At 35.8% G+C, this 17,978-nt stretch overlaps 1 protein-coding gene across 1 annotated transcript in view; it reads right to left on the bottom strand.

Moving 5' to 3' along the window:
* Positions 1-17,978, bottom strand: part of LOC144446291 (uncharacterized) — a 66,738-nt gene that overhangs the window by 10,002 nt on the left and 38,758 nt on the right. Inside the window, exons 49-74 of the mRNA XM_078136039.1 lie at positions 17,574-17,733; positions 17,029-17,194; positions 16,086-16,354; positions 15,351-15,571; positions 14,861-15,070; positions 14,304-14,550; positions 13,621-13,839; positions 13,222-13,315; positions 12,630-12,890; positions 11,750-11,886; positions 9,861-10,112; positions 9,232-9,517; positions 8,835-8,964; positions 7,944-8,201; positions 7,382-7,585; positions 6,627-6,801; positions 6,010-6,167; positions 5,387-5,509; positions 4,777-5,029; positions 4,333-4,524; positions 3,788-3,942; positions 3,105-3,283; positions 2,830-2,959; positions 2,025-2,220; positions 1,303-1,478; positions 792-975 (exon numbers count right to left, since the gene is read on the bottom strand). Of these exons, the coding sequence (XP_077992165.1) occupies positions 792-975; positions 1,303-1,478; positions 2,025-2,220; positions 2,830-2,959; positions 3,105-3,283; positions 3,788-3,942; positions 4,333-4,524; positions 4,777-5,029; positions 5,387-5,509; positions 6,010-6,167; positions 6,627-6,801; positions 7,382-7,585; positions 7,944-8,201; positions 8,835-8,964; positions 9,232-9,517; positions 9,861-10,112; positions 11,750-11,886; positions 12,630-12,890; positions 13,222-13,315; positions 13,621-13,839; positions 14,304-14,550; positions 14,861-15,070; positions 15,351-15,571; positions 16,086-16,354; positions 17,029-17,194; positions 17,574-17,733 (5,035 nt within the window). The remainder of the gene's footprint in view (positions 1-791; positions 976-1,302; positions 1,479-2,024; positions 2,221-2,829; positions 2,960-3,104; positions 3,284-3,787; positions 3,943-4,332; positions 4,525-4,776; positions 5,030-5,386; positions 5,510-6,009; positions 6,168-6,626; positions 6,802-7,381; positions 7,586-7,943; positions 8,202-8,834; positions 8,965-9,231; positions 9,518-9,860; positions 10,113-11,749; positions 11,887-12,629; positions 12,891-13,221; positions 13,316-13,620; positions 13,840-14,303; positions 14,551-14,860; positions 15,071-15,350; positions 15,572-16,085; positions 16,355-17,028; positions 17,195-17,573; positions 17,734-17,978) is intronic.

A 17,978-nucleotide genomic window follows, 5' to 3' on the forward strand; every position in this document is an offset into this window, starting at 1 on the left:
TAGGTTTTAGAAACTGGAGTTTACTCATCAATAGTGATAAATCTGTTTTGGCAAAAAACTTTCTGCTTTATAATAATAAGTTGTTATAGGAATAGTCAAAACAGTCATGTTTCTCTATTCCTGTTAATGTTTGTACAAATATGATAATACTGCTAACTTTAGAGTAGGATAAGAATTTATAGGTGCAAAAAACACTTACCTTTTTCTGTAGAAAAAGCTTGTCAAGAACAAAAAAATGGAAGAAAGCACTAATGTGAGAACCTGGTATTGAGTCATTTGCATTTAAACAAACATCTCCAGTAGCACCTTCATAAAAATGAAATAGACATACCTGTAGTTGACCTAATTGTTTCCAGTCCTGTAGTTGACCTAAATGTAGTCGTTTCCAGTCCTGTATTACATACCTGTAGTTGACCTAGTTGTTTCCAGTTCTGTATTACATATACCTGTAGTTGACCTAGTTGTTTCCAGTCCTGTATTACATACCTGTCAAGTTGTTTTCAGTCCTGTATCTGTAGTTGACCTAGTTTTTCCAGTCAGGTATTACATACCTGTAGTTGACCTAGCTGTTTCCAGTCCTGTATTACATACCTGTATTTGACCTAGTTATTTCCAGTCATGTATTACATACTTATAGTTGACCTTGTTGTTTCCAGTCCTGTATTACATACCTGTAGTTGACCTAGTTATTTCCAGTCCTGTATTACATACCTGTATTTGACCTAGTTATTTCCAGTCATGTATTACATACTTATAGTTGACCTTGTTGTTTCCAATCCTGTATTACATACCTGTAGTTGACCTAGTTGTTTCCAGTCCTGCGTTATTGATAGCTTTCAGTGTCACATAATAAGTTTCATCATTTTTCAGTTCCAAGTCATCATTTATAGCAAACATTTCCTTGTGATTTGAGATAAACCCTTGTATATCAGATCCACCTGGTGTACTTCCAATTGCCCACAAAAATTCTTTAACCTGTAAAGTACGTAGGAATTCAATAATTTGTTTTTTTCTGTATGCCATCTTCTCTTTATCAGAATTTCAAAAAAAAAACTTTGGTTGTCAAGTTTACATCACTGATATTATAAATAGTATATTTAAAAATAAAATTTTGTCTGGCTTGAAAAACTCCCATTTAGAAAATTATAGTAAATTATGATTGAAATGTATATTTAATCTACAGTCCCTCATCAAAATCAATTTTTCATGACATGATGATATGAAAGTTTGTCAACAATAAAAAATAAAAAATCAGAATATATTTGTCATATTTCATGTGTTATTTAAAACCAAAATTTCTACCTGACTCCCTTGATCATAAGCGTCCCATCTGACAGTAATGGTAGAATTACTACTTTGATATTCTGTAGGCTCGGTATCAGACCAGTCAATATCAACATGAAATATCTCTTCAATGATTGGTGGTGTAGTATCTACTAAAACACCATCTGATGATGCTATACCACCTCTTCCTGAACCTAAAACAGTAAAACAAAAAATATTACATTCTACTGATGATCAGTTTTGTGATGTCCTGAATGCATTTTTTTTTAGTTTTTGGATAAGAACTGTCAGACCAAGTCAAAATAATATGAAGAAATTCAAACTGAACGGTGCATTGAGATAACTTTGACAGAGAAACTTCAATAGATAGAATATCTCACTTGAATATAGCAAGTACAGTACAGAAACACTTGTCAAGTTATTCTGAATAATGTGATGATGTATTGTGATGCCTTGTGTGCCCCCCCCCCCCACCCAACCTGGAAACTGTGTATCATACTTTAATAAACTCTTATAACTTCATTTTGGGGATTATTCACATCCTGAGCACATGTGGGAATCCTGTCTAAATATATTCACTACATGCACCCTCATTCAACTGCTGAATAATTTGTTTTGACAAGAATTAGTGTAGAAGTAGTAGAAAGAAGTAGAAATAGTCAGACAAGTTTGTTTGAACCAGAAAAGAATAAACTGCAAAAGTATTGTTTTGATACAGGGTTTGAATGATTTGTTGGTACCTGTGATAGCCTTTATGGTCAAGTAATATGTTACAGGAACTGTTTGATTCACTCCATCCTCTTCGATGGTGGTTTCAGGTGCCAAGTTAATGTCATCAAGTACCACATGGTAAAGTGTGGTCTGTGTATTAGAACAGCTACTATGACAGTGTAGTATGTCACATGACTTGACACAGGGTATACATGGACTAACAACCTGTGGAGAAAAGACAAATTTATCAAGGATCAGATGATTTTTAAGAAAGTGAAATTTACTGGAGAAGCAATTATTTGTAAGTTTTCCTCTTCAATGAAATACCTTTACCTCTGCACTTTATCTAATATTTCTAAATGATATTAAATCATGAAATGACTGTCCAGATCCCCAAATTTACAAAACTTTCTTTATTCCTCAGAGTGGTTTCTGATTTAAGACTTTTGTCTACACATTGCATAGAGTGACATCATCAACTTGATTTCATGATTTTAGTGTTTTCCTTGGTTGTATATCAAACTAATTTCTTCACAGATTTCTCCTGGGTTTCAAAATCTTTTGGAAATGCTGACTGTTCCCATCAGTGGAGGTAATAAATGGCGATGTGTGTTTGTGTGTGTAGGTGTGTCCATTCTTTGTGTGTGTGTGTGCGCGTGTGTGTGTGTGTGTGTGTGTGAGTGTGTGTGTGTGTTTGTGTGTATGTGTGTCCATTCTTTGTGTGTGTGAGTGTGTGTTTGTGTGTATACGAGTGTGTGTGTGTCTGTCCATTCTTTGAATGTGTGCGTGTCCATCTGTCTGTCTGTCTGTCTGTCTGTCTGTCACCTAGCTCACCTGTCTAAATGGAACCACATCATCTTGTAGTCTGGCTGATCCTACTCCAGCAAAGAATGCTTCTACTTCATTATCACCACTACGGAATGGATCTCCAAATCGACATAAATTATCAGCTGATGGCGGCAACCTTGAGTAAAAAGAAGTCAATAATGTGAACCAAAACAGAAATATTCACAAAGAAAAGTGAAAGATCCTTATGGACAGGAGACACAAGTTCAAAACCAGTAATCACAATAACCTTTGAACTTCTGACCCTTAACCCTTTCACTTACTTGAGATTCCTGAATGATGCCTTAGACTGTGGTGGGTTAAATATATCAGTAATATCAGGTACATAGTCTAATCTATTCCAGACCGTCATCACTAGTTTAGTGTTCTCACTCAGATGTGGTATGTCTGTCATCAGAGATGCAGGTACACCATCAATCATTAACTCAACAGTCCAATCATCCTGTAATTATGAAAGTAAATAACACCATTTATAGCATAGACAAGCCAAATTGTATGCATTCAAACAGAAATATGGAATTTATACCCTGGTTAATCTATGTCATGACAACACTCATCAATGTCAGTGGTTCTACAGTGTTAAAAAATATTAAGTATATTAAATATTAAAATGTTAAGAATCACAATTAATTTCCAAACTTGTGCAGATATAATATTTTTTTAATTTCAGCTGGAAAATACTTGTGACCTAAGTGTTTTGCTATTTCTTGTCTCCGACTCGAAGTGACTTGGCCCTTTAATAGGTCAATCATATTTTCCTTGAATGAACGAAGGAAAATATCAGAGAATAACTAACTGAACTGAGATGACAAAATACTAAGAACAAGACAGTCAAACAGAATTGTATAATTGATTTTATGGGACTTATTGCGATGGCCCAAATCAACTATTCATATCACGTTTCTGTTAATCTATTTGCTAAGTTTCTTAACTTGCATCTACTGACCTGTGCATCCATTGATACTTGTAGAGTGTATGTATGCCATGCTTGGGAAGGATCAAATGATAATTCCACAATCTCATACTTGGATGTATATGTATCATTATTATGTCTGTACCATAATATCCCATAATGTTTGGTTTCTCCATTGGTAATCACTCCTGTAAATGTACAAATAATAGTATAGACAAAATATGGACTTTACGGTCAAGTTCAGATTACGATTAAAATCCAGATATGAAAAATGATTGTCTGGTAGTGCTACAGAAAAAGTTGGTAGAGAAGAAAAGAATGGATTCCTATAATTCTCATGGCTCCTCTGTTAAGATATAACTCAAGTGATAACTTGGGATTTAAAACTTGGTCAATGCATTACTGTCTTTACAGTTACAGATCTGAAACTTATGATAAAACCTTATCTGTGGTAAGATTTTGGGTGACAGAACACCGCGGATAATAAATATTTTTGACATGTACTGTAGAACAACTTCACAAAATTATATAACACTCTTTGAAATGGAAAAAAAATACTGAAAGAAAGAAATCATTACCTGAATGAAGTTGAAGGCCAAGTGCTGTATGTGCATATCCCTTGGTTGTTTCATCTCCAGTATAGGTTTTACCTGGTAATTCATCTTCAATGATTTGCCATGACTGGTCTGTGACTGTCTTTGATGTTGTGGTGGTAGGTGACTTGGTAGTTGTCATAAAGTAGGCAGTACAGTTACATTCACATCGAAGGTCTGTATTAACAGAGAATATAGTATGGAATGGTGATTTGAAAACAGATAACTCTCAACATTCTGAATTAGTGACTTATCAAACAAAGTACACTTGCATCAATGAGGAATTAATTGGTTTCAACGTTGGGATCCACAATGTTTTACTTTTTAAATTACACTATCAGTGAAATTATGATATAAGTGGATTCACTTCACCTAATCATGTGATGTGTTAATGTCATAGAAAACATCAAGTCTAATATTTGGAAATACCTTCTGAAATAGTGACTGTTTCTGTAGTGTCAGGTGTTGACACATTAGCAGTAGATTCATTGTAGCCACCAGTAGAGACTGGATTGTCATCAGGTGGCACACAGCAAGCACATTCCTGTTTCTCTATAACTCTCTCTTCCCATCTCATTTCACCAAGTGGTGCATTAAAATCACCAACAACACCAGTAGGTCCATCCCAGAACACCATACTGGTTACAGCATGGACAACATCATTGGCGGCAAGGATCTCAACCTATCAAAATACCATAATTACTAGTTACGTACAGCTTTGAAGAATCTTTTTTAGTTCAGGTTAATAACTGAAAGTCAGTCGTTTCTCACCATGGGGGTTGTCTAAGAATTCTTGACTACTAATTTTATGAATTTCAAGTGATCTTTGAAACTTTGGATTGTCCTCAGCTGGCACACAGTGAGCAGGCACATTCCTGTCTCCCAATTACAATAACTATGAACTTGAAAGTAATGTTAACAAAAACTTAATTATGAACTTTCATGTTAACAAATACTTAATAACTTTCCAAACAGTCAGAGAGTGTGTATGTCAGTGTCTGAAAGACGGGAGGGAGGGAGGGGGGGGGGGATATTATACCTGATATTTTCCTCCTTTATGTACATCTGGTTTGGTGTAGTAGTAAGCCCCCGAGTTGACTCTTTCCTCTTTGACATCTCTAGTCATTGTGATACTTAAAGCACCATCCAATGTATGTGATACCTACCAACAAAGAATGCACATCATAACAATATGAAATTATTCAAAAGTTTATTCAGATTTGATACTTCCTAATGCAGATATTTTCAAATATCAATAATCTAGGTTTCCTTTTATATCATTTTGAATTGTAAGTCATATTAAAATCAAATACATGCAGACGATATAATTTCACCTACAACGAAATAATTTACCTATAGATTATGTAAATAAATTACAATAAGAAAGTATCAAGACGGCTCCTAGACTATAGTAAAGATATATTGTTTGTCATACATCCATGCTTAAGAGAACCAATATTGATTATGATACATTCACGGTTGTTCCAATTATTAAGCAGATTCTTTTGTAGTATTCCATAATAGAACTCCATGATGTGTGAGTGTCAATGTTGTACTGTGTAAGTTTTTGTGGGAACATCACTGTAGCCATACTTTCATACATATAGTGAAAATACAGAAGGAAACATTAGAAGAACTTCTGTAATGTCAAATGTTACTAACCTTGTCTTCTGTAAAGAGGATTCTATGGTTAGGATTGACAGACCAGATACCTTTATCAACAACTGTAAACCAATCAGTATTGGTAGAAGTGACAGTTGATAAGAACTGTCGACTTGGACATGGATCGATGTCTGGGTCAGGTAGGTGAAGGAAAACACCTGAATAGGAAAATATAACTCATGCAATTAATATCTTGTAGCTATCATAACAAATTACAGCTAAAAAAAACTACCAGGGGTAACAGCCTATGAGCTGATCAATGTCAAATGGTCCAAAAAAAACCAATCAATCACCAAAACATAGTAACAAGGCTACAAGTTGGGCACTAAACACAAGTACATGCACTCTTACAAAAAAGCGTAAATTTTCTATTTCTTTGACTTTATGTCAAATCAACATCTATTAACAAGGTAGTAAACCCTGTGACACTTAGTAGTTGCTAAGCGACCATCAATAACCATTCAAATTGGTTGGTTTCTTATTTTTCATCTGTCAATTTGAAAGTGCATCTATGTATCATCAACATTTTTCAAATAATCTAAAACATAAATAATCTGTATTAAATTTTAAATACCTGAGATAACGTTTAGAATATTTTAGATGTAGATATTTCCTACCTTCCATACTTGTTGTTGTACTCTGGTACATTATATCTGAATCATAGTTGTGGCCATCTTTGACAGTACCACCAACAGGATTCACTAAATCTAACAGTATTGGTGGTGATATGGTTGTTACTGATAAACCTGCATGGTTGCTGACTCTCAAATGAACATAATATGGTATATCAACCTGATACAATAAAACATACATCAAATTTGCTATATTATTCGTTATTTGTACAAATCTGATACAAAATATTTATTTTAAGTCATTTCCCATTCCAATTCATTTGAAATTCTTACATAATAAGATCACTACACTGGCAGGAAGGTAAATATTCACTGAAATCATTAGTTGCAAAAGATAATAAATGCTATGTGAGTACTTTCCAGGGTGATCTTAATAGCTGCATTAAAACAACCACACAGAGACAGCACAACAGACAGACAGAGAGACTGACAGACAGACAGACAGACAGACAGACAGACAGACAGACAGACAGACAGGCAGACAGACAGACATGCAGATAGACAGACAGACAGACTGACTGACTGACTGACTGACGAATATAAGATAGACAATCAGATACATAAACAGACAGGCAAATAATTAAAGACAGACAGACAGACAGACAGACAGACAGACAGACAGACAGACAGACAGACAGACAGACAGATAGATAGATAGATAATAGATAGATAGAGTGATTGATTGATTGACTGATAGACAATAAAAAACAAGTAGACAGGCAGATGGACACATAAATTACCTGTAGATTCTGGTCCAGGAATACATAATCTGTAAGATTGGCAGACACTTTGATGAAATCTTGGATGATAGTAAGTTGTTGATTATCTTGACATGAAATGCCTTCAAACAATGCCAATTCATAATATGCTATACCACTGACATCATCAACATAGTCAAACCAGGACACTTCTAGTTCCTCAGCTTTCTTGGCGTACATTACACTCTGTCACAAACAACATTGTATGATGGACTATTAAAATAACAGACTGTGTACATTTACAACATAAACTCAGTTTTATATCATTTTTACAAAAGAACTTCTTATAATTTGTAAATGCACAGAAATACAGATACTTCATATCCAATTATCTGTATGATACATAAGCATATTTATATTTTTTTGTTTGTTTGTTTGTTTGTTTGTTTGTTTGTTTGTTTGTTTGTTTTTTTGTTTGTGTAAATGTACTATAATGATGAAAAATAGTGGACTATACCTATCTTATGTGTAACAAAAGACTTCAAGTTATTCCATGTTTTAATATTTTTGAAATTACAACTCCTAACTGAAGAAGAATACTTACTGTATTCCAGAAGGCACCAATCTGTAGTATGCCCTCATCTGGAGGGGTGGTATCCACGGTAAAAGGTGCAGTTACTAAGGAACACTGAGCAGATTCATCAGTTGCTATGACAACCACTGTATAGCTCTGACCGTGTTCAAGGTCAAGGTTATCAGGAATCACTAGGGTATCCGTGCCAACATTGGTCAGGTCATGCATATCAAATAGATGGCCAAATTCGGGATTATTTAACACTTCACCTTCTGAATTGAAATTTTGCTGTAAAAAGAGATGTCAGATTAGTATGTGATGGCAGGATACATCAATTGGGATAATTAATGCCCACTTGAGGGGTATGATCCTCACTTGCAATAATACTATAACATATACGCAGTAGTGAGCAGTACGCATGTCATAATATCATTAGTGTGCGCACACTACACTGCAACTAATTACCACTACGTATGTCATATACCACTGCTATGTGCACACTACCGTGACTGTGCAAGTAATCACCAGTACATATGCAATAAGACCACTAGTATACACACATTCCAGTGCATGTAATCAGCAGTACATATGTTATAATACCACTAGTATGTGCACACTACAGTGTAAGTAGTCACCAGTACGTATGTCATAATACCACTAGTGTGCACACTCCAGTGCAAGTAATCACAAGTACATATGTAATAAGACCACTAGTATGCACACACAATAGTGCAAGTAATCACTAGTACATAATCAGATGTTTTTAATAATGGCTTTTAAGAACTAACAACAATAAAAACAACCATCCACCTTCTTCATTAGCAACATTGTAATGGCTAATTTCACTAACTTTACTAAACTCGCACAGTATATTTGCTGACTTTAACAAGTCCGATTTAATACAAACTTTCAGTAACTTACCAACTGGTTGCAAGTTAGTTTATTCAGATTATTTTCAGCAGTTCCCAGTCCCCATTGGTAGAACATAACAGGCATGGTAAAGACAAAATCAGCCCAAGATATCGTCATCTCAGAACGGGATGGAATATATCTGTTGGAAGACACATTATGAGCATTATGTAATGAGCTGCAAAATTGGTTAGTAAATGCTAGCTGCAAACTGTTTGAAAACTACAAATTACAAAATGGCTGTACCCACTATTACCTTGCAGTGACAGTCCCCAACACAACACAACACAACATTACCTCCTAAAACTCTCTTACCTTGGTACATTTCCCCCTCACCCCCCGTTTACCTTGGCACAGTGACAGTCCCCAATGACACAACATCTCCCCCTCAATTTTAACCCTCTCTTACCTTGGCACAGTGACAGTCCCCAACGATACAGCTTTGCCACCATATCCGACCTGGAGACCATTCGAAGTGACTTCAGTCATGGCTGTCGATACACTGTATGCCCTCACTGTTATGTAGTATGTCAAAGACCTAGGCTGTAGTTGTAAGTCAGTAAAAGTGTGTGATTTGTTCTTGCCAACATCAACAAATGGGGAAATATCAGTTCTCTTCATTGGAAACCTCCTATCTGTTCCAGCAGCTACTTCATAGTGGTCAATAATCTGATGTTTTCCATTTCGTGTTTCTCCTGTAGCCAAATAATTAACATAACTCAATTTTACATAACTTGCATGTTTTATTTATTATGTTTTCAAAGTTTCATACAGTGCTTCCATTATTTTTTTCTGAACTTGTATAAACTGTTTGGGCCTTTGGGCCTGTGATCTTCTTTGCAAATAAACATCTTATTAAACTCACAGCTGATCTCATTGATGTGTGTCTCATCTGTGTGTCTGTCTGTGGTGGTGGTGGTGGTGGTGGGGTTGGGGGTTGGGTGGGGGTGGGGGTGGAGACCAGACTTGAAAAGCTTTGATTTTTAATTTGATGAGTATGAAAAGTATAGTTACTATGGAAACATAGATCAAACAGACCTGGTGAGAGTGCATCATATCCAAAACCATCCCAGTTAGCTGATAATGTTGTCACTGATGGTTGATAGTTGATGTCAAAACCTAATACATCACCATCTCGAACCTGTCCAGGCAGTAATGGTTCTTTCTGTACAGTTATACCATCTGATCTAAGACTCTGTGTGTAACCAAGGAGATTGGTTGCCCTGACAACCAGGAAGTATGATTCTCCATCACTGAGAGCAACTTCATCATTCATTCCATATGTTTGTGCTAGGAAATAGATAAGTATGTGTTTACATCATCAAAATTTTTACATTGAATTATTATCAGGATTTTTTCAATACCATGATGATTCAGAAAACTGAAATTAACTTTCAAATAGTTACTGTGGTTAAAGCTATTAGTTTTCTTAGACTATCATAACTAGTGTAATCTTCTATGAGTCAATCAATCAATCAATCAATCAATCAATTTATCTGTTACCAATCAATCAATCAATCAATCAATCAATCAATTTATCTGTTACCAATCAATCAATCAATCAATCAATCAATCAATCAATCAATCAATCAATCAATCAATCAATCAATCAATCAATCAGCCTACGAATCAATCAATATATCATTAATTGGTGTCTATCATTCAGTCACTTTACAAACGGCATCACTCAATCACTCTTTATTGATTCAACCACTTGATCTATCAATCAATCAATCAATCAATCAATCAATCAATCAATCAATCAATAAATCAATCAATCTATTTATAGTTATCCATCAGCATACCACTAGGTAATTCTGTCATTGATTGAACTACTGAGAATTCAAAAACCTACAATCACTTACCATTAGGTAACTCTGTCATTGGCTGAACCACTGAGCCATCAAAACTTACAATCACTTACCATTAGGTAACTCTGTCATTGGCTGAACCACTGAGCCATCAAAACTTACAATCACTTACCATTAGGTAACTCTGTCATTGGCTGAACCACTGAGCCATCAAAACTTACAATCACTTACCATTAGGTAACTCTGTCATTGGCTGAACCACTGAGCCATCAAAACTTACAATCACTTACCATTAGGTAACTCTGTCATTGGTTGAACCACTGAGCCATCAAAACTTACAATCACTTACCATTAGGTAACTCTGTCATTGGTTGAACCACTGAGCCATCAAAACTTACAATCACTTACCATTAGGTAACTCTGTCATTGGTTGAACCACTGAGCCATCAAAACTTACAATCACTTACCATTAGGTAACTCTGTCATTGGTTGAACCACTGAGCCATCAAAACTTACAATCACTTACCATTAGGTAACTCTGTCATTGGTTGAACCACTGAGCCATCAAAACTTACAATCACTTACCATTAGGTAACTCTGTCATTGGTTGAACCACTGAGCCATCAAAACTTACAATCACTTACCATTAGGTAACTCTGTCATTGGTTGAACCACTGAGCCATCAAAACTTACAATCACTTACCATTAGGTAACTCTGTCATTGGTTGAACCACTGAGCCATCAAAACTTACAATCACTTACCATTAGGTAACTCTGTCATTGGTTGAACCACTGAGCCATCAAAACTTACAATCACTTACCATTAGGTAATTCTGTCATTGGTTGAACCACTGAGCCATCAAAACTTACAATCACTTACCATTAGGTAACTCTGTCATTGGCTGAACCACTGAGCCATCAAAACTTACAATCACTTACCATTAGGTAACTCTGTCATTGGCTGAACCACTGAGCCATCAAAACCTACAATCACTTACCATTAGGTAACTCTGTCATTGGCTGAACCACTGAGCCATCAAAACCTACAATCACTTACCATTAGGTAACTCTGTCATTGGTTGAACCACTGAGCCATCAAAACTTACAATCACTTACCATTAGGTAACTCTGTCATTGGCTGAACCACTGAGCCATCAAATCCCATAATAGACCATTCATATTTCTGAATTGGGCAAGGATCACCACTGAAATCCCACTGACCACTCAATAACTCACTGTTCTCCTGGTAATCACTGGTAAATGAACAAACATAGATATTATGACAATATTCATAATGGTAATTTATAGATTAGAACAATCACGTTTTAGCAGATGTAACCAACCAGGCAGCTAGAGAGCCAGCCAGCCAGCCAATCAACCAACCAACCAACCAACCAACCAACCAACCAACCAACCAACCAACCAACCAACCAACCAACCAACCAATTAATTGGTCAGCAATCACCCAATAACTAAGCAGTTACTGATTAACAATAACTTAATCACAACAGAATCAACTTTAATAGAAACAAACTTTATAGTAATAGTATACATAATATAGTTGTATAGTCTAGCAATACAAGATTTACAATGACTTAATCAGTGTGTAAGCTACTTATGATCAACGCTAAGCCAGCAACACTACACTGACTAAAATGCCAAGTACATTTATAGTATGTTTTAATCAGACTAAATGAGACTAAATTACATCAATTTATTAAATATAATATCTGGGTGAGAGCCCACCCCTCACTTTAACAGAGGTTCCCATGAAGGAGGCCAGGGTGATGAAGTGGGTCAGTATAGTATACAAAACACATTATATTAGTATGCAAATACAGGCTGAATAACATACACAATGAAAATGTAATGACCTGTGATTCATTGATGCTAATCAGATTAATAAGTAATTAATAAGTAAAAAGATTTTTGACTTACAGTTTTGTAACTATGACAACTTATATAAACAATTTCGTGTACAAAAACTACTACTTACAGATCCTGAGAACTGCTACCATCCCATACATAACTACTTGCTAGTGGTGGTAAACCTTGACTGACTCGACTGATAAAGACACCATTAGACATAGCTGTATTTGTTAACCCTGCAGCATTGGTACCTTTTACTGTCACATAGGCAACACTAACAGACATCAAATCTAACCCTGTGATAACCGCATAGTTGGTATCCGTGGCAACATCTTGAAACTCACGTAACTGTGTACCACCAGGTGATGTACCAACTGACACTTGGTATCTATGTGTAGGAAAGATAGAATGAAATCAGAACAATTTTGTGAAATATCACGGAGACCAGAAAATGAAAGACTTGATCCTATGGATATAAAATATAATCAACAAACTGTACAAGTTTTGTAGAATTTTACAACGCTTAGTAGAGTACACTAAATTCAGAAAGAGAGACTGTATGTTTCTTCTTCCTAGATCTACGACAAGCTGAATCTTAACTCACACAGGACAACGTAAGTGAAATCTCTTTGTCATTATTTTGTCAGAAATAATGTTATCTAGACCAAGTATGATGCTGGCCAATCAGAAAACGGGTGACAATGACAACTTTTGTTTACCTTACAATGTCTGTCTCAGGGTCTGTGAATGGCTGCCAAGTTACAGAAATCTGGGTAAGAGATTTCTGACACATCACATCAAGAGCATCACATTCTGTTTGTGAAACAAAAAAAACCTTATTTTTTATCTTGCCTTACATTGACAGATGATTACAGAAAATTATCAAATTGAATTGGCTTTCATATTTTTAACTTGTTGACCAACATTAACAACATTCTTTTAGTCATTATTATTTGCATGCCTGTCCACCTGTCTGTGTCTGTCTGTCTGTCTGTCTGTCTGTCTGTCTGTCTGTCTGTCTGTCTGTCTGTCTGTCTGTCTGTCTGTCTGTCTATATCTGTGTGCAACTGTTTATTTAGCTATTGCTTAAGTTTGGAGATGTTAATGACATAACCTACCTTCATTGGTTATACAAGTCTGGATTTCCTCTCCTTGATTGTCTTGGGTGGCATCTACTTCATCAACACCTGTTAATTCTATAACTCTTCCAGGAATGGGTGGTGTACCATCTATAATGATTGGTGCTGAGAATGCCCTTGAGTTCAAGCCTACTGCATTGTATGCAATGACAGTGGTATAGTAGGTGCCTTGGTGTTGTAAACCACCACCTAACAAGTCTGTAAGTACAACGGATAGTAAACAAATTCCAGATATTACCAAAAGTGAACTATGAACCTATCATGTATTCCAATTAAATGGAAATACTGCAGGTCCTCTGGAGATTGTATATTGTCTGAGATTGAGTATAAAGATTTAGTCATAAAAGTAAATATTTCCTATCTTGTGAAATATGGTAATAGGATGGTAATTGATAGATATCAAATGGTTTACTTAGCCCTCTCTAAATTTTGGTAAATCCAGTGATTAATCACATGATTTTGTCAAAAAATCACTAAAATGCACATAATGGACACAAAACCCTAAGAACAATTACATGACAAAATTTGATACATGTAAAATGTGATTAACACACACTATGATACTCAGGTAGCCACACGGTGTTTGTATCCTGAAATACCCAAAACAACATATGTGTACTTTTCAATGTATGAAAACAAAACAAAACGTATAATTTACAAACCTCTAGCTCTGTAACTTGTCAGATACGCTGGTAGATCAATGAATTGAAACACAGAATCATCTCCTTCTGATAAACCAATACCAAACTGATAATGATCAATGTAACTTTCACCATCATAGAATTTACCCCAGCTACAAGATAGTTCATCAGTGGCTATACTGTTCATTGGACAGTCAACTATGCCTGCTTCAGGTGGTGAAATGTCAACAGTGACACTACCAGATATGGTCTCACTCCATAAACCAACCTGTTCAAATGTTTGAGTAGAAATTTCAAAAGAAAATTAATCATATTCCACTTCATTCTTATCAAACATAGTCCCATTTAAACAAATGAGAGCAAATGTATGTATGTATGTATGTATGTATGTATGTATGTATGTATGTATGTATGTATGTATGTATGTATGTATGTATGTATGTATGTATGTATGTATGTATGTATGTATGTATCTGTGTATGTCTGTCTGTCTGTCTGCACGTGTCTGTCGATCTGTCTATCTGTCTGTCTGTCTGCCTGTCTGTCTGCATTCATGCATGTACTGGTATGTAACATACCTTATTTAGGGATCGGACAGTCAAGATGTTTGGTTTACCATTTGTAACTGGTGAAACCATACCATTGGCAATGCTTGAACTGCCAGTATTATCTGTTGTATTGTACACATCATGAGATCCCGGAATAGTTCCGTATGAAAATGAGGAATAAACAACCTGGCTCTCATCTTCTGTAATAGTCCACTCAGCAGTTAGGGAGTCTACGGATTCCTATCAAATCAGAATTGAAGTAAGAAATTAAGATTTGCTTTACATCCATGTCATTCTTTTCAAAGATCATGTTGTAGTGTGTCAATAGAGGGTGCTAAACTATACAATATTGCAAGCTAGGGCTCCTCGGGAAAGTAGCCACATGATTGAAAGGATTATCCTCTATAAGTAAGCTCGACCGACTGACCAACCAACCAACCAACCAACCAACTGACCAACTAATTAATCAATCAATCAATCAATCAATCAATCAATCAATCAATCAATCAATCAACCCTACCTGGTAGTGTGATGAGCTGACATCTAAACTGGTAGTTGTATTTTCCACAATTACTCCAAGACTATCAATTGTGATGACAGGAGATGTCACATCAACAGTGAAACCATCAGACGTTGAATCTAACACATTACCAACACCAGTTATTGCCCTCACTGAAGCAAAATATGTCACACCGCCCTCTAGAGGTAACAATGACTGGGCCTTGCCAGAACCACTCAGACCTAGTGTAGACAAATTAAGGTTATTATAGCACACATACCAGAGATATCACACATCATACAATGATACATGTTATGAACATACAGACATATATATTATAATTCAAACACATCAGTGCATGTAAACACAACATGCATGCAGTCATGCATACATGGACACAACATCTTAAAGTTATAGATAAAACAGTCCTAACATTAAGGAAAATCATTGTCACTGTCAATAAAAATTCTTGAACAAAGGTAGAGGTAAGATAATCATGTACACACACTGTCAAACGATCACTTGTAAAAAGAGAAGATGCACTGAGAAAGTTTGAATATACAGTTACTGCACTGTTTGCGCTGAATGAACATAGGTGCACACATGTACAAGCATTCATGCTCACACATACACACATACACACACACACACACACACATACATACACACACACACACACACACACACACACACACACACACAGTATACAAGACTAATATTTTGGGCATTTGAACAGAATACAGTAACACCAGATACCTTCTCCAGGGTTGTCATGGTCACCTGACAATACAATGCCTGCATTTGTATATGGTTGTACATCATCACTTCTTGGCTGTGTGCCAACAGCCCATTCATAGTGTGAAATGCCATGAACTTGACTTTCAAAACCCATAAACTGAGCAGTAACAACAGTTTCTTCTTTCTGGTAGTCAACATCAACACTAACAATTTCAGAGCTTACAATCTCTGTCTCTGGTCCATCTTCAACAATGCCAGCTATATCTCCCTGCAGTACTTTGATAGGACTGAGAACAAATATAGAAAGTGATTAGGTAAAGTAATGAAAATTTCTACTCACAGAGTCAAAATATTTCTTGGAAGCGAATCACAAATTTTGGCAAATTTCGCATTTTCCCAAATTTGATTAGGTTTATATTAAACTGTACACAATGAACAATAACAATGTAACAGTAGGTCTGAGGATCAGATCTACTTTCCAACCATTCTATATCACAACAATTAATTTGCATAATGCAGAGTCATTAATTTTGTGGATCTCAAGTTGTATACATACAATTCAAAATCACCATTTTGCTATCATCTTCCCAAAGGACGATTTTTCATTAAATGAAATTTTCCCAGGAAAACTTTATTATTTCCAATATTCATTGACCAGAAAACACGAAGTGATATAATGTTTTGTCACTACTCATTTTCAACAATACTTGTCTTCAAGTCGTCCTGACAAAGTCACTTTAATGTCATTCATATTTTCCTCAACTAAACAAAGAAAAGAAATATTGTGGAGTGTACTCCTGTAACTGCAGTATATTTTCAGTATACTACTGTAACAGTAACTCCTAGTTATAAGTCACCATGATGTTCTTTGTATTGTCCTAGTACTGAACATCATCAAACCACGTACTACAAATCACAAAACGAATTGCAGCTATAACAAATAATTTCTGTAGTTTCCTACCTGGATATTTTAGGGGCAGACAGTTCACCAGCTCCATTTTCAGCCTTGACACTGACATAGTATATAGGTTGATTTGTAGTTTCATCATACAATTCCAGCTCTAGGCCGTCAATGTATCCATCTCTGTTGATTCCCATACTACGATAATCACTCACATCAACTCCTCCTGAAAAACAGATTTCATGAGATATTTGTATTAAGTTGTATTTATCCACTGCCTTTGCCAAAGAAGTTAGGGTGTTTGACCTTTGACCCAACAATTTACATATTAAGAGTTATACCCCCTGGAGCAGTTCTTACTGTTGCCCAGTATGCCAATATACTACTTTTGGGACATAAAGACTTGCTAACGTTTTGACTTTCGTAGAATTGCACATACCAGGGGTAGTTCCCACTGTAAGTAAACCAGTCCCTGTTTTTACCTTTGACCTGATAATTAGCATAATATGAAGTTTATAAACACAGGATAGTTCTCACATCTGCCCAATATGCCAGTATACTACCTGCAGAATTGTTTTGACCTTTGACCTACAAACTATGCACACCTGGAGTAGTTCCTACAGCTGCCCAGTATGCCAGTATACCACTCTCAGGATCTGTAGCTAGCCAAGTAGCTTGTATACCATTGGGATCTGTCTGTAGAACATAGCCATCAAACCGTTCTTCACTTTCACCAGCTATCACACCAACAAACACTGCCCTCATCTGTAAATGACAAACATGAATATGAAGATATCAGTAGAAACTACAATAATGCAAAATCACTGTTACAAAAAGAAATATTAATGAAGCTGTCTCATTATCAGAAGATGCCAACTTTATGACCTAAGCATAATAAAGACAGATGTATAGTGTGCATGTATATTCTGATTGATTTACGACACTTATAATTTGCATAATCTTGACAGTAAGATAGCAAAATTCATTCTGATTGGCTTACAATACTTACG

The sequence above is a fragment of the Glandiceps talaboti genome, chromosome 15 (assembly GCF_964340395.1).
Source record: "Glandiceps talaboti chromosome 15, keGlaTala1.1, whole genome shotgun sequence".
Classification (NCBI taxonomy): domain Eukaryota; kingdom Metazoa; phylum Hemichordata; class Enteropneusta; family Spengelidae; genus Glandiceps; species Glandiceps talaboti.